General features: G+C 56.1%; 1 protein-coding gene across 2 annotated transcripts in view; it reads left to right on the forward strand.

Moving 5' to 3' along the window:
• The first annotated feature begins 361 nt into the window (after nt 1-361).
• The window catches only part of LOC121444633 (BAH and coiled-coil domain-containing protein 1-like), a 57,737-nt gene continuing 36,262 nt past the window's right edge, over nt 362-21,836 (forward strand). The window contains exons 1-2 of one of the 2 annotated variants that reach the window (XM_041646521.1): nt 362-511; nt 4,265-4,659. In XM_041646521.1, coding sequence (XP_041502455.1) covers nt 4,482-4,659 — 178 coding nt within the window. In that variant the 5' untranslated portion in view covers nt 362-511; nt 4,265-4,481. Of the gene's footprint in view, nt 512-4,182; nt 4,660-21,836 lie in introns of those variants that run through there. The other variant, XM_041646522.1, reaches the window with a different exon arrangement.

Consider the following 21,836-nt stretch of genomic DNA (forward strand, 5'->3'; position numbering starts at 1 on the left):
CAGGTCCCCCCCCCCCCGACGTGGACACGCGCTCTCACACGCCGGTGCTCCTCTCCCGCCCTGCGCCACCACATTCCCATTCAGCAGCAATGATCTGCGCAGAGGAGCTGCGCAGTCGCTGGGCTTGAATTAGGCGCCATCAGGCTCGGTAGTAGCCCTGCTGCTCCCTGATTGGCAGCTCCCTGGCCCGGCGCCAGCCTATTGGGAGGCCTGTTTACGCCGAATGAGTGGCACGAGCTCAGGGCCGTGGAGGGCCGCGCGGCCAATCAGCGCGCGGACTGCTCCGGGTTGAGTGGCACGAGCTTATTAGTATGCAGGGCCCGTGGCTTGCCGCGCCGGGCTGCAGGTTTGAGAGCCGCTCTGGATGGGCTCGCTAGAGTCGTTGTTGTGGAAGCCGTGCATTCACAGTGCAACAGTCAGCACATTGAAAATACCAATAGGAATACAAACCAAAGTCACATTTACTGATTTAATTGTATTGCATTCAATTGTATCCAGGAAACAGCCTCCAGTAAGTAACCAAAATTGCTTTCATTTTTTAAATTTTTTTTGTATTTTTGTTATTTTATTATTTTATTTTGGCTTTTGGGGTTTACATTTTTTTAAGCAAAAGAAATTCAGGATTGTGGCGTTAAGAAATAATAGATCTTCCCTTTTAAAATCCGTTATGATGTTGAAAGGCTTTTTAAAAAAAGATGTACTATATATGTGAGTACGATATTTTTTTTCTCTGAAAAATTTTATCGATCGGCTTAAAATTCCCCCCGTAATGCGTCCTTGCTTTGCTCTGAGCGCTTGTTGTCTCGATCGACACCCTGCATTAAAAATAAATTATCGAGACAGGACAGAGACTGCCACGCTTCGTTCAGCAAAAGCCCCGCGGGTAGCCCCGAGTGGGCAGTCAGAGCCCAGCTCTGGAGAAACCAGGAGCGAACCCCAATTATTTGCTCCCCCATCCTACTCCCCTCCCCCAGCAGTCTTGAATGGGCCCCGCCCGGTCGCTCCCCGTCGCGGGGAACGGTCGGTTCTGGCCGGCCACGGCCGCTTCTTCTGGGCCTCGTGAAGGGACAGGGGATTGGAGGGGGGTACTAGCAGGTTTTCAGGTTTCACTCCCCACAGACTTAATTCTTTTTTTATCTTTTCTTTTTTCTGGAGGAGTGGGGGTGGAGGAGGGGGGCCGATAGTGGGGCGTTTTCATGCGGTGCGTCCTGGGCAGCACGCGGGCTCAAGGCCACGACCCGAGTGGCGTGGTCCGGGGACGGGTCCATCTCCCAGAGCCGGGGTCTCGCACCACCCAGTTCTCTTTACTCTCCGGGATTGGGGGGGGGGGGCGGCTTTCGCAGGGAGCGGGTTGTGCAGCGACGCTGGAGCCACTCGCGTCCGGTGCGCTCCTGGCTGCGGCCTGGCCTCGCAGGCCCCTTTGAGCCCACCCGCGCGGGAGACTCGGCAGGAGGTAGCCCACGGACCCCAGAGCTTGGCCTCCACGGGAGGACAAAGGCGGCTCAGACTCGGCTTTTAGATGCAAAATTTGAAAACAAAGCAAACCTCGAGAAGCCGGGGGGTACCAGTGCTGGCCAAGCCTCTGGAGGAACCGCGGCTCTGGGGGGTCACGCCCAGCCACCCGGAGGAGGTTTTTCTGGGGTTCGGGTTCTTTAGACGCATTCTTCTCGGCGACTTTCCGGCCGCGCGGGGCTCTCGGCCACTTTCTGTTTCCTCTTATCCAACCATGCCCTGGGTCCATTGCGGTGTCCCGTCCTGAGACTGGGCGCGTGGAGGCCTCGGAGCCTCGGGACTCGCGGACTGCTGCATCGCAGCTCCGGGCCTCGGCCCTCGCACTGTGGCCCCGGTGGCTGCCCCTCCTCGTCCCGTTACCGAGCCGGCTTTCCCAGGCCCAGTGCGCGAGCAGCCCAGGGCGGCGCGGCAGTTCTCGAGCAGGATAGAACACAAAGAAAAGTCCCCTCCAGTCCGGCCAGGGGCGCAGCGGCTGGTCCTGGCGACCTAATCCAGCCCTTGTTGGCGCAGAAAGTCTAGCGGGCTGGTGGGAAAGGCACAAACGAGCCAGCGATCGGCTCGCAGGGGGTGGAGAGTAAAGCCGCTCCAGCGTGAGCTCAAAGCCCGCGTCCCGAGAATCGCTTGCAGCCCCCACTTTTCGCTCCTACTTTGAAATGTCTTACTGGGGGTGGGGGCCCAGAACAAAAGCCCAGCGCACACGACTCCCCGGAGGCCGTCGCGAAGCCTTGTACCGCGCGCGCAGCCTCCGACCCCACTCCGGCCCTCGGCGCCTTTGAAGCGGCAGGTTCCTGACCTCCCTCCCCTTCCTTCTTTCCCTTTGTCCTCCTCAGCGCCCTCCCGGGTTCGAGAGGCGCCGGCCTGGGTAGGGGCGCGCAAGTCCCTCACCGGCCCTGGGCAGCCCCTCCCCTGACCCCGGCGCCAGCTTAGAGCCTCGGCCTTGCCTGTGCCTTCCGCACCCTGGCGATCGCTGAGCAGGCCGGCGCGGTGGAGAGGCGAGTTTATTTGTTGGACCCGGGGAGAGTGAAACTCCCCAGAGGGAAGAGAGCCCCAAACCCCTTTGTATGCAGTTTGAGCACAAAGGGAAGTCTTTGTGTAGTCTCGTTTATTTACAATGCAAAATTCTCCGAATAAATATTAAAAAAAAAGCTTATCACCTGAGCAAATATGTATTCACTTAATACATTATGTTTTCGGTTATAGATTAAATCAGACACAAAATAGTGTGCAAATAAGACAGTGTAGAGCCCAGAGCATAAAATATAGCAATTTAAATGGTATTTACGAAATACAAAACATCTTAATCGCTTTGTTGTCACGGTGGGATGGCTTAAAAAAAGATTTTGATTTTCTGTAAAGTTCACAATGACGAATACCTCCCTTCTGCTGGAGCTGAGGTCAAGCATTAATACAATGCGTATTTCGGAAATAGGGAAAGAAGTCTTCGAAATGGGGGAGGGCCGAGGGACTTTGGTCGCACGTGCATGGTGGCGTACAGTTTATACCGTTTGCTCGGTTGCTCCTCTCAAGAGTTTGAAATTGCCTGCGATTTCGCCCGGGAGTAGACATTTCACAATGGGAGGGGTAGAAGAAAAGGGAGAGGAGGATCATTTTAAGTCGGCCTTGCTAGAGGTGGGGAGGGAAGACGGAGGACCAGGGTCTGCTGGGACCCAGACCCAGGAGAAGGCTGCGCCTTGCTTGGTCTCTGCTCCTTCTCCGTAGGGTCGACCAGGGTGCCACGCGGAGACCAGCCTTGGTTAGGTGATCCAGGGCAGGCGCTGAATGGAGAAACGTCGTGGCCGATTTGGGAGGCCGAGAGAAAACAATTTCTGACTCTCTGAGCCCCCTCCCCCAAAAGCCCCAATCCGCAGAGGAAGATCCTGGGCGAATTTGATTGGGGGGCGGGGTGATTGTTCCAGCCTCATCAGGAAGCTCCGGGCTTGGGGACAGCAGGCCAGGCACTGCGGCGTAGCGGCCCAGGTGATGCCAGTGGCGGTCGAGGGGCGCCCGGGGTTCCGGGACGCCAGTCTGGGGTTGTGGCACAATGCTGAAGGGTGGGGGCCGGTCCCGCTGGGGCTGAGTGGGGGGACGACATTCAAAAGAATGGACTGAAAGACGCATGGGGGGGGGGATGGGAGAGAGGAGAAAAGGAAGGTTATTTAAAAAAAAAAACTCTTGAGTTACAATCAATAAAATTACTCGCTTAATTAGCATGGTTATTCGGTTAAGCGGAATGCAGTAAAAGCTGGACCTCAGAAAGACCGGGGTTGGGGGGGGGAGTGTGGACCCCGGGCTTTTTCCTCCGAGACACCTTTGGGCAGCGGGGGAGGGGAGAGGGTGTGTGTGAATGTGTGTGTGTGCGCGCGCGTGCGAGTGTGCGTGATGGCTTCGCAGATTTGGGTTTTTATCACCCAGCGGAGCCAGCAGCCTCTTCGCAACGGCGCCTTCGCCGCAGGGACTCTCAGGGACCAGAAAGGGAAGCTGCGCGCAGCGCGGTCGGGTTGCCTCTGGCTCTGGCAGGCCAAGCGTGGCTCGGACGGTGCGTGTGTGCTCGCGGACTCGCGTGCAGGGCGGCTCCAGTGACCCGGCACGTTAGTGTGTGCAGTAGGGAGTCCTCCGAGCACTCCCGGCCCCGCTGTCCGGTCAGGATGCCTCTCCGGTTGGCGCGCAAGGAGGGGGCTGGTGGCGGGAGGGGCAGGGACCCCCGGGAGAGAGGAACCCCCGAGTCACCGATCTCTTCTGCTTGCCTCCGCAGACCATGGATCTGCACGGCGGCCGCCGGCTCGGAGCGCGGCCGCCCGCCGAGAAGCCGAGTCCGCCGGTGTGCTGACCGGCTCCGCTGCCAGTGCCGCCGGTGACCCCAGACGCCGCCTCCTGCGCGCCACCCGCGCTCCGCCTGCACTCCGAGCCGCCCCCAGGCCCCGGCCGCGCTGCTTGCTGGAGGCGGCGGCGGGCCGGGGCCGGGGCCCGGCATGGATGGCCGAGACTTCGCGCCGCCGCCGCATCTGCTGTCGGAGCGCGGGAGCCTGGGCCACCGCAGCGCCGCCGCCGCCGCGCGCCTCGCCCCCGCCGGCCCCGCAGCGCAGCCGGCCGCGCATTTCCAGCCCGGAAAGTACTTCCCGTCGCCGCTGCCGATGGCTTCGCACACAGGTCAGTGCCCAGCCGGGGCGGGTGCGGTGCGCAGGCCCCGCCGCAGCTGGCAACGGTGGCCAGTGCATGGAGCGCCGGCCCCCCCGCTCCTCGGAGCAGTTCTCGGAGCTTTGGTTTCATTTCTCTTCGCAGCGCCTGGCGGGCCGTGCATCCTGCCAGCCCACGGGCTTGCGCCGTTTCCAGCAGCCTTTCCCCGACTACTCTGGGTCTCGCAGGGCAGCCCGAGAGTAGGCAACAAGCACAAGCCTTCTACTCCTAGCCACCCTCCCCCACCCCTTCCTGCAGAAGTAAATTCTTGCGGAAGCCTCTTTTCTACATTCTGCATTCACCTCGTTAAGACGTTCTGCGTCTGAGACACCGTGGCGCTTTCTGCGGGGGACAGAACGACTGTGTGGCTGGGGGAGGGGGCCAGGGCGCGCCCGGCCCGCGGATTAGAGTGGTGTGAGCCCCGGGAGCGCTAATGGGAACTGCTAGTGTAAGACGAGAAAATCCTGTTTCTATATAAAGCCTTGAAGTGTCAGGGCGAGAATGGGTTTGCAGGGGATGCATGCGCTTTAACAAGTGCCTCTGGTATCCTGCTAACGCCGGACTAAGCGTGGCCTGAGTGCGGACCGCGCATCCGCACCGCGGAACTCAGAGAGGCGCCTCGCTCGGGATTTCGGTGCAGGCGAGTCTGCGCGCTTTGGCTTCAAGAGGAAAGACCCTGAGTTGTCCCGAGCAGCCCCGGCACGCGCCCGCGTTGCAGTCCCCTTGTGTTCCCCTCCCCAGGGTCTGTTCTTGGTAGCGCTGACCCAGTCTCTTGGAGCGAAGCCGTAGCTGGCGGGGTAGTCACTGACCAGCGTGGGTGGAGTTGGGGAAGCCCGAGAAAACTGCTCGTGGACTTGCTTGGTCACCCTGGCAGATCGGCTTGCTTTTGTTTACAGTTTATTCTAAACATCAGAAATATTATTTGCTGCTTTTATTTTTCAGTTTGGCAGCAGCAGTTATTATTATTAGCTTGATGAACCATGAATACTAATAAAATTATATCTGCTTTAATGGGATTACAATTAGTTTGTGGATTAAAACGGATGGCAAGAACGGGGCTAGATGGGGAAATGTTGGAAGGAAAGGCAGTCAAAAAGAAAAAATGCATTTCCTCAAAAAAAAAACTGAAACAAACTTGAAATTGCTTAATTACTAGAGGGCCTCCTGCTTTTACAGCACGCGGTTGTTCTGAGTGAGCAGCCCTGGGCTAGAGTGGCCAGCCTCCTGCGGTGTTAGCTGCGCACTGCCTGCTCTCCTTTACTGCGGGAGCTCAGGGAGGCTGTGCTCCCTCTCTGTAGACCGCTTTCCTTCTCCCCTCTCTCGGAATTTTTTTACTCTTCTAGATTTATAACTGGGAAGAGAAAGGAGAGTATTTGACTGAGCAATTGGTGATTTTAAAATGGCTTTTGCCGATAGCCCTGTGTTCATTGTCTGTTCCTGCCGCTGCCCTGAGACGCTGCCCACTCTTCTCATGGCCACTGGGGAGCGGAGGGAGGGCTTTGACGTGGTGGTAGCTGCAGCGGGGACAAGTGCCCAGCTTCCCTTCCAGCCTCAGCTCCTGACTGGGCAGGCCAGTCAGCAGGACTGGAGAAGAGAGGGGATGCCTCTGCCTTCTTCCCTCAGTGTGCATTGCCCTCCAGGTTGGTAGGTCACAGTGTTGCAGAGAGCAGGTTTCCCCAGTAGTGCCCAGGCTGGCTGGGACTGTACCCCCCTGGGGCAGCCAGGCCAAGCCCAGTTCCCCCATCAGTTCAGGTCACTGCTGCCTCCTGACCCTGCTTGCCCAGCCAGCTCTTGGTCAGCGGCCATTTCCTTCTTCTTGCCCCTGTTTCCAGATCTAGGTAGTACCCAGTCAGGTGGGAATGTGGCGAGGTGGCCTGGACCTTTGTCTTGCTCATGCTAACTTGGACCACGTGGTTCTTGGACTGCAGGCCACTGAGCTGTGAGAAACTGCACCAGGTCCTAGTCTGTGACCCCACACCCTTCCTGCTTCCTCATACACTGGGGGCCCTAGAGGGCTTCCTCTTTTCATGCTGGAGGGCCCCGTGTCTTCTGCTTCTGAAGGCCCAGTTTCCATCCCCTTGGGGACCAGAGGAACCTATTGTGTTTGGAGATCCTGGACTTGGTTGTGTGGGGCTGGAAGCCTTTTGCAATTGCTAAGAGCCAGGATTTCGTATTCGTTTTTAGAGTCTCGCTGCGTGTATTTTTATGACGGGAGTTATTCTTGAGATCCCTGTACTTTAGTTTGTGGGTCCTCAGTTAGAGAGAAAAAGATGGGGTGAAGAAGTTAAAGAATTTGTCTTTGGATCTTGTGTGTGGGTCCTGTGTGCAGATTCCCAAATAGCCACCTTCTTGTAGTCTCCCCTCTCTGTGGATGGATGGCCTTGGCCCAGGGGCCAAGGCTGCAGTAGTCCAGCCTGCCCCTCCCTGCCCCAGCTGCCGAGCTGAAAGCAAAATTGCTGGGGAAGATTCTTCCCCGTGTCTGCGTAGGATGCAGACATCCAGGCTGCAGCCCCCGGCTCCCCAGGAAAGCGTCCTTGTGTGGTGTGCTCGCCCCACCTGCCTGGTCAGACCACTGCTCAGACTGGGCTGAGGGTCCCTCCACTGCTGCCCTGCTTCATTACCACTTCCACGGTGTCCGCTTGTGGGACCCTAAAGGGGGGGGTGCTGGGCTCCCAGCCCTCTCCTATTGTTTCCCAAAAATGAAAGTGCGGGTAGCTTTCTGTCCGAGCGGTAGGGTTTATGGTAAAGTGCTGTTCCCTTAACCTTGTCACAGAGAGGCACAATTAAAATGTTTGGAACCATTATTTTCAGTGTTAGATTTTAATACAGATGGTCCGGAGGCAAAACTGTGAAATCTCGGGATGGGGGAACACACAGAAAAGGAAAATCAACTCGAACCTAGGTTTTCTCCTCTGTCTTACTGCCTGGAGTTTCTTTGGGGGGGGGGATGTCTCCTCTCCCCAGGAACCGGTTTAATCAGGAGGTAGCTGCCCCAGGGAGAAACTTGGGAGCTGTGTGCTCGCCCGCCCCTCCCCCCCTTCCGGCTGGGTCAGCTCCTGTCCTGTGCTCCTAGAGTCCCCCCCTAAGGTTGGGGCTCCACCAAGGGGCTGGATCACTTCTTGGTGTGAATCTCCTTTTGGACTCTTCTCCACCCCTTTTGGCTTTGGGACGTGATTTAACTTGGCCTGTGCAGCCATGTGTCTTGGCTGCGGCTTGGGGGTGGGGGGGATCGGGGCAGGCCGTTTCTGGAGTAAGATGCCAACCTACTTCCTGTTAAAGGCACTTTGGATGACCAGTCGTCTCTAATGTAAAATCATGAAATAATCACCCAAACTCCACCTAGCCCTATAAATTAAAAAAATATATACATATTCTGGTGAGAAAAGACCCCATCGAGAGTGTCCCTCCCATCACGTGGGGTTTTTTTTTTGTGTGTGTGTGTGTAAGAAAAAAATACATTTTCGTAAATACCTCATTAGCTGCACCGTGCGAGAGTGTCTCTGCAGCAGTTACCAACATTAAGTAGGTGTGAAAGAGTTACTTTCCGAGCTTCTACCCATCCCGCTCCGTAGTGACAGAGCTAGACATCAAAGCTGCCGCCGTGCCCAACAGAGCCACAGGGATCCGGGAATCTGGCGGCTGCATAGACTGGGGTGGCTGTGGCAGCCGCGCCCGCTCCACCGAAGCTGTTTTTGGAAAGTGGGTTTTTCCTCAGTGGGGCCCGTGCGGCCACCGAGTCTGATTATTCCTGTAGGGGGACGCTGAGTGCTCCTTTGGAGTATCCAGGTCACGTGAGCAGTAAGGCGAATTGGTGGCCGAGGCAGGAGTGGCACAGAGAGCATATCTCCCCCGGAAAACACCGCACCCCCAAACACTCCCCAGTTATTCTTAGAAATCTCCCTCGGCTCCCTGTGAGACAGGGTTCAACAGCCTGCACAGACAGGACAAAAACGCATAGGAGGTTGTTAGAATAACATGGATGAAGCTAAAAATACCCCTCAGAAACACACATAAAAAAGCCAAATCCAACAACAGAACGAGCTAAAAATATTCCAGGCTTTGGCAAAGAGCACAGAGTTAAATAAATTATACAAGAGCCATTCATGGGAGCAAGTTGACTTTCTCTCTTACGGGAACTTGGTTCAAGCTAATAAAAATAATAATTTACTAGCCACTGAGCTTCGCGTGAGTTTAAATTTAATTGGTGGGGCTTCTGGCGTTTGTCACTTCTTGGCGATTAGTGGGCTTGCCCTGGCCTGGGGCAGGGGGAGGGTGTGCCGAGGCCAGGGTCCCAGGCACGGGGGCTCTGGAGAGCAGAACCCAGTGCTAATACGCGAGGCCCACGAGGCCTGAGGAGGCGGGAGGCTGCTTGCGGTTGTTTTTTCCAGAAAGGCAGAGAAGGAACAAGCAAAGCTTGGCTATTTTAATTTGATAAATGATTGTACACCTTTAAGAGTGTGTTTTAACAATCAAGATACACTCCAGCAAGTTGATAGGATGTTCGCTGTCAACTTACATATGTCATCAGGGCAGGCTGTGAACATAAATAACGTGGGAGCTTCAGGATGCTCACGGGCTCTGGGAGGGGAGGCAGCAGGTCACACCCCAACCCCTCAAGCCCCCCAACCCCCGCCCCGGGTCTGGAGCCCTAGCCAGAGGAGGAAAGGGGTGTGGGAAATGAAGGCTTCTTCCTACTTGTGAGATTCAGTTGGGATCCTCCTCTCTGAGGAGGTCTCTCCTGCCAAAATAAAAGGACCAGGGTTTCTTGTTCAAGAAAAAACATGTGGAGTTAGGCGCGGATTTTTAGGGAATCTGTTTCGCTGGCATTTTAAACTTCCACTCTGAAGTTAGGGTCAGGGTGGCAGCTTGGCTCTCTTTTCTTCCCTAACTCCCCATCCTGCTGACCCTCCTAGCTCCCCCAAGGACTACATTTCCCAGAATGATTTGGTTTCGCTTCCTACTCAGAGCTTGGGACCCTCAGGGTTCCTGTACTGGGAATTCCCAAGCACAGCCGACAAAGTTTAAGCAGCACCACTGGGAATCACAACTTTCCGGCAGGGCAGCAGAAGGGAGCAATGGTGGTCACCCCGGTTCCTCCTTGCCCTTCTTTCTCTGGGGCCCCTGGAATGCTGCTGTGCTCTGAATATAAGTCCCACAGTGGGGTATGCTGACCTATCCTCTGGATCCCGTGCAGCCGCCTTGATTGTAGAGGTCAAAGTCTCAGGAGTGTTCTTCCCTACCTCCTCACCCCTGCCCCAGCTCAGCCTTCGTCCTCCTTCAGAGTTACATCGGACAGGCCTGGTGGCCCTGACCAGGTCCTGGCATGGCTGGGAGGTCTCTGCCTAGGCCCTCCTTGAGGAAATGCCTTTCTGCATTATAGACCAGAATGATTCTGGAGCTTTCCCAAAAGAAACCCAGGACACAGCTGCCTCGGGCGCTTTGGCAGGTAGGCCCCTGGAGCTCTGTCCAGAGGTTCTCAAGTCCCTGCTCCAGCAGGGGAGGTGGCCTGCCCAGGAGGCAGGAGGCTGCCAGGACCAGGTTGGGTGTGTGTATCTCCTTAGTCTGCAGATGAGCGAGCCGTGAATCAGCTTCAGAAGTCAAAGCACGTGCTCTGCCTCTTTGGCAAATTAGGGGACTCGCTCTGTCCCATGTCCAACCCCTTTGCCTGCCAGGGAAAGTCTCCCCTGGGGTTCCTGGTCCCCATTAACCTCTGGGACCTCATTCCCCTCCCCAACAGACATGGTGTAACAAGCAAGAAACAGAGTCCCAAGTACTGTGCAGCGCCTAGAAAATCACCTCGCAGCCCTGCTGTGCTGGGCAGGAGCAAGGCCTCGAAGGGCCTCCAGCACGGGACGACGCTCCTCCTTGGCTCCGACGCCCTGCCCGCTGACGTTTTTATGGGATAATATACCGTTTAGATCACGCAGGCCTATTTGTCAGTGGGCTGCCCCTGTTTGTCGTAATATATAATATCACTGCCTCCTGTGGCCCAGTGAGCAGCTGCCACCACAGGCTTGGGGTGTGGGCTCAGGGGAGGGGTGGGTGGGTGCCGAATGAGGGGGCGCCTGGGCCCTGGTTACGAGATCAGCTCCGGGCTCACAGCAGACCTCAGGCTGGTGGAGGGGTCATCAAGCTGGTGTTTGTAGGTGGCGGCTGCAGCTGTCTTCATGGTTAGGTTCCAGATTCCGTAGGCCAGGAAGCATCTCTTTGATTCTGACCTGGGGGAGCGAACAGGTGGGTCAGCTCCTGTCCCCGTCTCCCCCCCCCCCCACCGCCAACAAAGAGTCCAGTGTCTGGTCGGGAAGGCTTTTCGGCTGGCTTGAGGCACTGCTCCTTCTGGGTTATCGGTAGGCCGACCGCTGTGTGCCTGGAACTGGAAAGGAGAAGCAAGCAGAGCAGCCCACTCCTACCCTGGGGCAGGGACTGGGGGGCTGGAGAGGAGGATGGGTTTGCCTCCCATCAAGGTGTCTGAACAGCAGGTGGGGGTCTGCAAGGCAAAGGGTAGCTTCAGGGGGGCTTTGCTTTCTAGGGTGCCCTGCCCAAGGAGAAGAATCAACTCTACTGAGTGAGAAATGAACCAGCTGGCTAGGTTGTCATGTAAGAACGGGGCTCTGTTGGGCTTTTGCCCACGCCTGTTGGTCCTGTGGTAGAATGGGGGGGCGCTTTCCCTGTCTTCCGCAAGGAGTTCCAGAGGAGGAGCCACAGACACCCATTCCTAGAGCCAGGCTGGGTCCCTCTGGAAGCAGAGCAGGGCAGGGTGAGGAGGACCGCCCTGTGCGGGGAAAGGGGTGGGCTGAGGTGAACACATGCAGATACCAGGGTAGGAAACGTAAAGAGTCTAAACTGGGGGAAGGGCACCGTGGTGAAGGAGCTACTCTTTAGGGTAGGTGCCCCTTGAGACCTGGCAGGTGTGCTCTCTCCCTGAAGCAAAAGCCCGAACTACACACCTGGGCATAGCTTTCTAGCTGCCACCGCCCTTGGCCCAGCCAGCAGCCAGTGGGTGAAGCACACGTGACCCACCATGTGTACATGTGTCAGTTCATGCCTGTGAAGCACACGTGACTCACCGTGTGTACGTGTGCCGGTTTACACCTGCTCACCGTTCTCACACTTGGGGGCAGGTCTCTCAGCCTGGATCCATGCTCACTTTTGTGCTGGTCCTCTTCCTCCAGGATGTCCTGTATCTCCTGCTCCACCCTTTGATCCCTGCCACTTACTGAGGGAGCGGAGCTCCGGGCACCATGACCCTCTGTGGCACCACCCAAGACCTCGTCTAATCTAGCGAGTGCTGTGGGGCCCGTGTACCCTGTGCCGTGGAACCCTCTCTGGGTTCTCCCTGGACCTGGCCTTGCCCTCTTCACTCCTCTCAGAGAGGTGTTCCCATGTCAGATCCCTGGCCAGTTCCCCAGGGTAGCCATCTACCTACCCCATGTTTGAAGCCCTTAGGGCTTAGCTCTGCTGTCCCTCTCTCTCGAGTGATGCCTTTATCCAAACAGTCTCAGCAAAGTCCTTATCAACAAGGTCTTTCCTACTCCGTGCCACTCCAGGCCCCGGTTTCTCTCCTCTTCCCTGTTAGCCCTCATTGTCTTTCTGCTTGGCTGTATCTGGTACAGGAAGGACTCACACTCAGTCCGATCTCACTCAGCTCCTTGCCCCATCCCTCTCCATGCAGACTGCTCTGTCCCTATGGTGAGCCGGCCCCTAGAGGACTCGTCCTTCTTGTCCTGTGCCACTGCCCCCTCGGCCCTGCCAGTTCTGTGCAGGGACTAGCTGCTCTGACCAACCAGTGCTACTATGCACTGTATCACCCTAGACCATCAGGTCCCTTGTGGGAAACTTGCCTGGAAATCAGTCCCCATTTTGAGACTTTTTACAATCCTTCAGGTATCCAAAAAATAAACTTTTAATTTCTTTAAAGTAACCCTAAAATTAAGGCTAAATTAAATTACAATATATCTTAGGCTAACCCTGAAAAAGCCTTTATCACTTCTGAACATAAAGTAAACAGAAAAAAAATGTACACAGTATGGTTTGACCTTTATAACACATTGCAGATTTGTGGTAAATAGTAAAAACCCAGCAAGGCCAAGTCCAGGGGGCCCTTCAATAGAAGATGGTCAGGGAATGCGGCTTCAGATACAGAGTGGGAAGTCTTAGTCAAGCCATTGCCAATGCAAGATTTAGACTCCTTAGGATAGAATGCTTATTAAATCATTTAGCATGTGTTACTTGCTTAATACTGTTTATGCAGGTTGCAATCCTAATCTTATACTTGATATCTGTTCCTAGTGTATATAGTTTTGTATTGGGTTTGAAACTCTTATTTAGACAAAAGGGGGAGGTGATGGGGAACCTCTGTCAGCCAAGGAACTTTAAGAGGTGTGACCTTTTGGGTACCCGGAGAAAACCGCTGGCCCGCCCAGCATTCTTTCATGCTCTCTCTGTGCTCCCCGCACTACACAGAACTTCTCGCTCCTATTCCGTGAGTTTGCCCCTTATAATAAAAAATATGTGTAATTGATATATCTTGGAGTTAGCCTGGGATTCTTTGACCCGCGCCCTTCAGCAGAAAGCCAGGGGCTGCAAGGATGGTTGGGGGGACCGGGGGACCCTCCCTGGCCAGAATCTGTCTTCTGCAGAGAGGGTCTGACCCCTGTCCTGGCCCACCCTGCAGTGCCTCCTCCCTCTGCCTTCTTGGAGGTTCCCTGTGCGCTCCCGCCTTGCCGTGAACGCGTCTTTATATATCCATTAGTTATTGCAGGATAGTTAACAAACGCATCAAATTATTCTCAGCGTCCGCAGCTTCAGACAGCCAATGTTTATTATTTCGGGTTCCGTGGGTCAGGAATCTGGGGCATGGGGTGGACTGAACTGCAGGCATCTCACCAGTTCTTGTCCCTGGGGCCAGCAGGCATCCTTTAGCCTGGCAGCAGCTTTACTCAGAGCAAAGGAGAGGAAAGGGCAAATGGGGTGGAACCCACAGTCTCTACGCGCTCCCTCGGAGCTGATGGCCTCTGGCTTCTATGGCATTCTAGGCCTATTCCACCTGAGGTCCCAACCATTTGTGTGTATCCCGGGAGGGGACACCAGAGGGTACGTGCCAGAGCACTGGAGGCTATCCTGGTAACCCCCACAGCTGTAACAGGCCCCCTGCACCCCGCCCTCCCTGGTCTCTGGATCCAAACCTCATCCCCACTGGAGTCTCTTGTTCCTTTCTGTGTCTAGCTCAGCCCCTCGGTATCCGAAAGCTGACTCCACCATCTCTTGCCCCACTTCTCTGTCCCGGCTTCTCCTTCAGATGCCCCCATCATAGCTGTAGACTCCACTGTGAGCTGTACCCTCTCTACAGAGCCCCCTGGAATGTGTAAACCATCCCCTTTCCCAGTCAGAACATTGCTGTCTACCACAGACCCAGCAGCCTGAGCCCTGAGGGAAGCCTGCTCCTTCCCTAGGGGTTCCTGTGGGTTTGTGTGAGACGGCCGGAGCTGTGGGTCAGGGCGCTGGGGCTGTTTATGGCTTCCTCAGATTGCAAGCTGGGCTAAGGTGAGGGGAGATGACCCTGGAGCCACACGGTCTCTGCACAGCCCCACAGGTCTCCTTCTGTGGCCTGGAGAGCAACAGTTTGTGTCCTCTGACCTGGACAGTGTTTCCCCCAGCCTTCTGTTTGCCGGCTGGCACCTAGGTGGGGTCAGTGTGCTGGGACCACCTTGGTGCTTACCCATCCAGGCTCCAGCGAAGGCACTAACCAGGCCCTCACCTCCCTGTAGGAGGCAGCTGATCCTGTGTCTGGTGCTAGAACAAGCTAATCTGAGCATCACTGTGCATTTACGTGTCAATCATGGTCAAGCTCGTCCTCCAAGGCTGTTGGGGAATATCTTCGAGAACCAAGCCTTCAAACTCTAAGCAGACAGGGTAAAAATCAGTTAGTGCCTTACCACCTCTGCCCTGAGATCAGGACCTGCCCAGCATGGTGGGGACTTCAGTGAGGTCATCCCCTTCCTTTCCCGCCACATACGCGCCAAGGAGGGAGTTCCTCCTGCTGTGACCCCTGACCCCATGACTTGTGTGACCTGTGGCCCAGTCTGCTTCAGTGAGTTAAGGGTGGGACCTGGCATCCAAGGATGGAAGTGTAGGTAAATGACCAACCTTTCTGCTGGATCTTCTCCTAATGGGGTCCATAGAGTCCCCCTTAGGCTGGCCTCCTCGGGTAACTGGCTCCATTCTGAGCCACTCTGTGCAGTGGGTATGACTTTTTCAGCCCCAGAAACTCCCTCACTTGGCTCACCAGAATCCTAAGAAGTTACCATATTTCTGCCTTGGGGTTGAAGTTTGCTTTTTGCTCACAATGAGTGCCCTTAGGTCTAAAGCCGCGTCTCCTTTCCATGCTGAAGGGAGCGGGCATGGCCTGCCACAGCGGCACTGCTGGGGAAACATCCAGCAGAGAGGGAGAACCGGGTGAGGATATGCCCTTCTCCTGTGGCTGGAAAGGTGGAAACAGGGCACAGCCTGAGCCCTGCGGTCCTTAGCGTCACTGTGTGGCCTTGGGCGTCCTGATCTCTGTGTTTCCACATGGAAGCCACTACTGGATACTTCTGTGCCTCCGAAAGGGGTATGGACTTGCAGACAAGACTCAGTGTCCTGGGGGCTGAGGAGTCCCTACCTCCGCTCAGCAGCTGGCACAGTGATGCAGTCTTGCTGAAAAGTGGCCCTCATTGCGCTCTGATTGGGTTTCCAGACCCCTCTGTCGCACACTGAGCCTGTCGAGACCCAGAAGCTTTCAGGGCTTTCTGCTACAGAGCCCGGTCTCTCTCCTGCCACTCAATGCTTTCTGGGCTCTCCGTCCTTCCCTCTCCCACCCTGTCAGGTGTGGAAGTACCTGAGGCTGGGAGGTCTTCCCGGCAGCCAGGACCTACCTCTAGGAGAGAGCACTAGGGTTGAGTCGGGCAGTTACTGCCCTGTTTTCCCTGTCCAGAATTCCTGCTCTCCAGAGTGTAAGGCAGCTAGGTGTGTTGTGTGTCTTTCCCAGACCTTTTCTTTTCTCTTTTTTTGTTTGTTTGTTTTGTTTCGAGACAGGGTTTCTCTGCGTAGTTTTGGAGCCTGTCCTGGAACTCGTTCTATAAACCAGACTGGCCTCAAACTCACAGAGATCTGCCTGCCTCTGCTTCCCTAATGCTAGGATTAAAGGCTCGCACCACCACCGCCCAGCTTCCTCTTCCTTTCTTAGTCTAAGACTGGAAATCTCTGCCCCGGGTTAGCCCAGGTGTGATGCCTGGCACCAGATCAAGTGTCACAAGAGACAGGTGCCAACTCAGCCCCTTGGACCAGCAGCAGAGGGTCCCCTGCTGTGCTGAGGAATTCCAGGGAGGAGCCTTCGCTGGGAAGTGGTCCCTGGGGATCTTCAGCCTTGAGAATTTGAGTTTGGGAGGGCCACCATTAGTTCCCTCTGGAAGAGAGCACAGGGTGAGTCTCAGAGTGGCTGGAGTCCGTCATACCTGAGATGGTTGTCTGGGAAACGACAGTCTTCTGTCACTGGCAGCAGGGACCAAGGATGCCCATGGCCCCGCAGCATCCTTGCAGAGAATAGTGTCCCTTGGGTGCCAGGTTACTACAGCTATGCCAAGACATGCTGGGATCCATGCCCTGGGTGCCTTCCTTCCCAGATATCAGGACAGCTGGTTCCTATGGCCAGCTGGAATTCTTCCAGCCCAGTGTGGCAGCTGACCCAGGGCCAGAGGCAATGGCCACCATGTATATGTCTGCTGTCCTGCCTACTTAAGCCCTTTGATGCAGGCCAGTGTCTGCCCTGCCTACGTGTGAGGTACCCAGAGGTGTCTGCCCCATGCGCCTGAGTCTTGCTAGGAGTTACAACAGAGGTCCTCAGGTCCTCTAGGAAGTACAAGCTAGCCCAGACTCTCAACCTTATAGCTTGCCTCAGGGCAGCGTAGGAAGCTGCCTGAGGGACATGACTGGCCCTTCTTCCCCTCTAGCAGATGTGGTACTTCCCAATTCTCAGACCATTAGTGTTGGCCAAGCAAGGGATCCTGCAATTCATTTCTGTGGGAGCTTGAGCTCAAGCAAGAAGTCAGTCTGTCCAATTCTGAGCACCCTGTGCAGCAAAGAGGCCCAGGCTGAGAGAGCCTCAACATGGATGCCTGCTGCTCAGGGCCAGGCCTGGGTGGATGACTAATGGGGTAGCCTCTGGGTGTGGGAGACGGTGGGTGCGTGAGACGGTGGGGGGAGAGAGGTACTGGGAAATACAGGGCACTGGCCCCGGGAACACCCAGTGGCCCTTTGTCCCTGCAGTGCGGTGCATCTGGGGTTGTGGGTGTCCACAGAATGCTAGGCCCTGACCACATGGACCGAGGGCTCGCACTCCAGGCAACCGATGATATCGGTGAGCATGGATGGAGCCACGGGAGTGGGGTCACATGGAAGGATAGGAAGCTGTCTCTAGCAGCTGTATCCTCCACCTTCCCCCACATCCTTAGCCTCTCAGGCTGTCCTGTCCCTGAAATATCAACTCTATGCAGTCCATGTCGTCCCTGTGGGTGTTGGATGGGACAGAGGGGTCACATACGGAGCACTGGTCCACTCGTCAGGAGGGGAAACCCAGCCAGCCCGGTGAAGTCAGTCACCTAGAAAACGTGAGCATTCTCCCCGTAGAAGTTCATCCTGCCGGAGTCTGTGTCCCTGGTCAGATGTCCTTTGTCCTCTGCCTGACGACAGTTGAAACAGGCTATGTTCAACAACATCTTCATCCTCAAGGGTTAGGGACGTGGGTGAGAGGCTAGGTACAGGAGAACAGGGTGGGTGCCCACAGCTGGATCGGAGCTTCCGGCCTTGGTGGGGGCCACTGCTTCGCCGAGAAGAGACCCAAGCGTGCGTATGCCTTTGTAGGTCCATAAGAGTCTCTGTGTAAATGTGTTTGTGTGAATGTACGCTGTGAACATGGCTGCATTTGTATGTATAGCTTTATATGTGAGCATGCATGGGTGTGAGGTTCTAGTAAACTACACTGGGGTGGCCTTCCTTTATGTGGTTAGCCTATTTCAAGGCAGTGGGAAGGGAAGTGCCCGCTTTGGTGGCTGAAGCTGTCCAAGCTGGGGTGTGTGGCTTGCAGGAGTGGTGCTGAGCAGTCCTGGTCACCTGCTCACACCCAGACGGTTCATCTCGGCACCCTGAGGAGAGTCCTGGATCCCTAGCTACCCAGGGAGGGAGGGGAGACAGAAGGGAAGGTGTGCCCCTTCCCCCTCCTGCAGCCCCACCCCCGCCTGCCTGTCCTGGGACACTGAATCACTCTGGGAAGAAGTCCAGCCCTCCTGCCCCCCCCCCCAGTGGGGAGCCTTGGCCACCCCGCCTCCTGTCCTAGCCAAAGGGCTAAATTTACTCTTTTAATAAGAACCAGACTTATATCCGATTTTCCTTTTCTTTTATTAGTTCTGGGCTGTCGGCTGGGCCTGTCCTTGTCATCATTGCCTCCCGGCCTTTTCCATGGTTGCCCAGTTGAGTGGCTCAGCAACCACAGCGCTTTCCTATTATGGCCTGAGAGTGGCTTCCTTTGGGACTTCCGGAAGGTTCTCTCGGACTGACTGAGGGGCTTCCCGGGTGAGGTGATTATTCCCAGGCCACCCCCATGTCTCCAGGATGGGCCAAGCCCAACGCCCACTGCTCAGCATTCTTGGCCTCCCTGTTAGCCCCCGCCCCAGGCTGTGGTTCCAGGACCTTCCACAAGGCCTCCTTCCTTCTCTTTTCTTTTGTTCTCCTCGCTGGGCCTGTCTTAGCCTCTCCTCTGCCAACGACCTTCATGGAGCTGGCTTTTGTGGGCTCTGTGGAGACCAGGTGTCCTCAGCCCCTACCAGGGCTTTGGGGGCAGAAGGGGAGGATGCTGAGTCACCGGCCCACACCTGCTATCAGCAGCCCTGAAGATTTAGGAAACTCTTGCCCGAGCTTACGATGCTGCCTGCTAGCAAGGGGGTCTGAGAAAAGCTGGATCTTGCTCCCCGAGGTGCTATGGGGATGGCCTGCCAAAGTGCTCCTAATTCCGGAGCCACTTTCAGGTCTGGGATTTTCTTACCTGAAGAGACACTTTTAGAAGGCTGCATTCCTATGTCAGAGGTCTTAGAGTGGTCATCTGGGGCTGACTTCCTCCTATAGCCAGCTTGGCTGTGGCTCCACACCAGGGGAGGCAGTGGGCAGAATCAGCAGGGTCCACCCAGGCCAGTCAGCATGCGTCTGGTAAAGACTCGACACTTGGGAATCGCTTTTTGGAGAATGTGCATAGTCTGTGTGCCCTAAAGGCTCCTATGCAGCCACAGGTGCATGCCCACAGCTCCACACTGTAGATGTGCATGCACAGCTGGTGCTTGTCACACACCAGGAGACACGAGACACGCCCTGCGAGAGCTTGCATAAGGTCCCATCCCACCTTCGTCATGTGTGTGGCTCCCCACATCTTCAGGTGCAGGAGCGGATGGAAATGCCACGGGACTCCGTACCCACAGACCAGTGCACACCGAGGACGCTTCTACACCTTGCCTTGGGGAGGAGTCTCAGAATTCCTTCTCTACCAGGGCTTGGCATCCCCACTCTTAGCCCCTCCCCCTCCACGGGGCCGTGGAGGGATAGATAGATGATAGATAGATATCATTCAGCTTCCAGGCAGGCTAGACTGGAGCCCTTTCTTCTGATCCTGTCTAAACGGAAAACCCTGTGTGGAAGGTCTGTTCTCCCTAGGGTTTCTGGAATGAGAGGAATGTGGGGTGGGGCCGGAGGGCTGTCTCTTCCTGCGCAGCTCCCTCTGGGGCAGGCTCAGTGTGAGAGGAGAGCCTCTCTTCCCACCAGCTGCCCCAGGATGCTCATCTTTCCAGTCTCTGCCACTTTTGGTGTCTCCCAGGGAGACCAAAGACTAGTTGGTGAACCCGACGTCTCCATTGCCTGGTTAGCTCTACAGGGAACCCAGGGAGGCAGAATAAGAAGCTGAGGGTAGAGGGGAGTCTGAATGGGTGTGAGCAGGAGGGTGGGATCTTGGCACAGGCTGTGGGTGCAGCCGCCAGACACAGAGCCAGGGAGGCCCATGCCAGCAGCCAGTCAGCTGGGCTTCCGGAAGCAACAGAAGTGCCGAGAGCCTGGGAAGGGACTTGCTTCTCTGGAGCTGCCGCCGTCTCAGTGAGCTGTGGTTTTGTTTTTTACAACCCATTTCACAGTTTCCAGAAGCAGGGGACGCTGTCTCAGTGGCATGCTTAACTCAAAACAAACGCTCGTTCCCCAAAGCCTGTCCCCCTGGCTCAGGATGGGATGGATTGGCCAGAGAGCTGGGTGCACAAGCAATGGCTAGCTAACACCTGGCCCTCCAGCCACCCAGGACTGGGCTCTGGTGGGCCACACCCTCGGGGATCTTTGGCACAGAGTCAGGCAGCCAGCCAGACCCACAAGGGTTTGTTCTCCAGGCTTCTAAGCTGACACCTTTTCCAGACTGTATTCAGGCTGTCCGCACTCCCGGTTGTCCGATGACATCACGTCTGTGGACTGTCTTGGCCACAGTGCATACATAGGTGTGCACTTCGTCTGCCATGCGTTGTGTCCAGTCATGTAGGCCACATTCGCCGCCCAGGCAGTGCAGCTTGTTGCTACCCCCTGTGGACCACATAGTGGCCTCAGTGGTCACAGAGATCTCCAGGCACTCTGGTTTTATTCTGTTGCTGTAGTTAAGCAATCTGGCCCAAAACAACCTTACCGTTTGGCTTGTCTTATCCTTCCAGCTCAGGGTCCATATTTGAGGAGAATTAGACTAGGAACTCAGGCAACAGCTTGGTGAAGATGCCGCGGAAGGAGGCTGTTTACTAGTTCATTCTCTGACTCTCTTAGTGGCTCATGGTTAGCAACACCTCACGCACACGCACACACACGCGCACATACACACACACACATACACACACACACACACACACACACACACACACACGACCATGTGCCCAATGAATGATGCTGCCCAGACTGCTGGCCCCTCCTACATCAATTGATAAGCTAAATCTCCATAGACATACCCACAGGCCAACCTGATCTAGGCAGTTCCACAACTGAAGGCTTCTCTAAGATGGTTGACAGCTGAGGCTGACCAGGGTGTCCCTGGACTGCAGCTTCTGCAGCCCCAAGTGCCAGGTTGAAGGGGCTGTGCTGCTGCCAGTGGTCAGCCCCCCAAGGAGCCCCGACAAGCCCAGCCATTCCCACTCTCTTGCTCATCACAGAGAGTAGAGCGTCTTCCCAGAAAGGGGTCTGAAAACTGTGCTGAGCCAGGGGGCCTCCTGGCAGACCATTCTCTGTATGCTCTGCCTAGCCGCTTCCCCAGCCCTCCTGCCGCTAGCCCCAGAGTAGCTACCATCCAGGTGTGGCCCATGTTCCCATGCAGGTCACCAGCTTTGGCACAGGGACAGACTAGCCTCCCACGGACAGGGCCGGGCCTTGTGTGTTCATTGCCTGAGGTGTGTCAAGTCGGCCCTCTGGCACGCTGGCTTCCAGAATGTTTTTCTCAGCCAGGCAGGCAGGCATTCAGGCCAGGCCTTCGTGGTGTCCTGGGCAGAGCTGAGGTGTCCCTGGAGCTGAGACCACGACCTGCCTCACATCCAGAGCTGCAGGCCAGTAGAGCAGCTGGTAGGGTCTGGAGCACACAGCGCGGAGGTGCCACCACCACCTCACGCGTCCCCAATCTTTTCTGGGAACATGCTCAACAGCGGGCTTGTCTCGTACCTCAGATGGGAGAGTGGATGTTGGTGGCATTGTTCTGCAGATCTGTTCGGACTGTGGTCCTTGGGGCTGTGATCTGTTCCCTAAGACCTGGGACCAGTGTGGTTGGCGCGAAGACCTAAGCATGGTTGAAGAAGCCTCACACTGGCTGTCAGGAGCCCCTCTGGGTCTCCCCACTGTACCAGGCTCTCCCCCATGTCCTCCCTAGGCTGGTAACTAGAGCACTCATAGACAAGGAACTTTGCCAAGAGGAAAGGGCCTTCAGCCTAGTTCCCCGGCTGGACTTGGCCTGAGGCAGCGGCCCTGGCCTGGGCCCAAGCTGAACTGGGCTCCCAGGCAGCCACAGCACCAGCCCTGTCTGGGGTTGGCTCCTGGTCAGCAGGCAGAGCTTAGAAGGTGACTGCCAGGTC

The sequence above is a fragment of the Microtus oregoni genome, unplaced genomic scaffold, assembly GCF_018167655.1.
Source record: "Microtus oregoni isolate MIOR12 unplaced genomic scaffold, Mior012 000134F_ref0000037, whole genome shotgun sequence".
NCBI lineage: Eukaryota > Metazoa > Chordata > Mammalia > Rodentia > Cricetidae > Microtus > Microtus oregoni.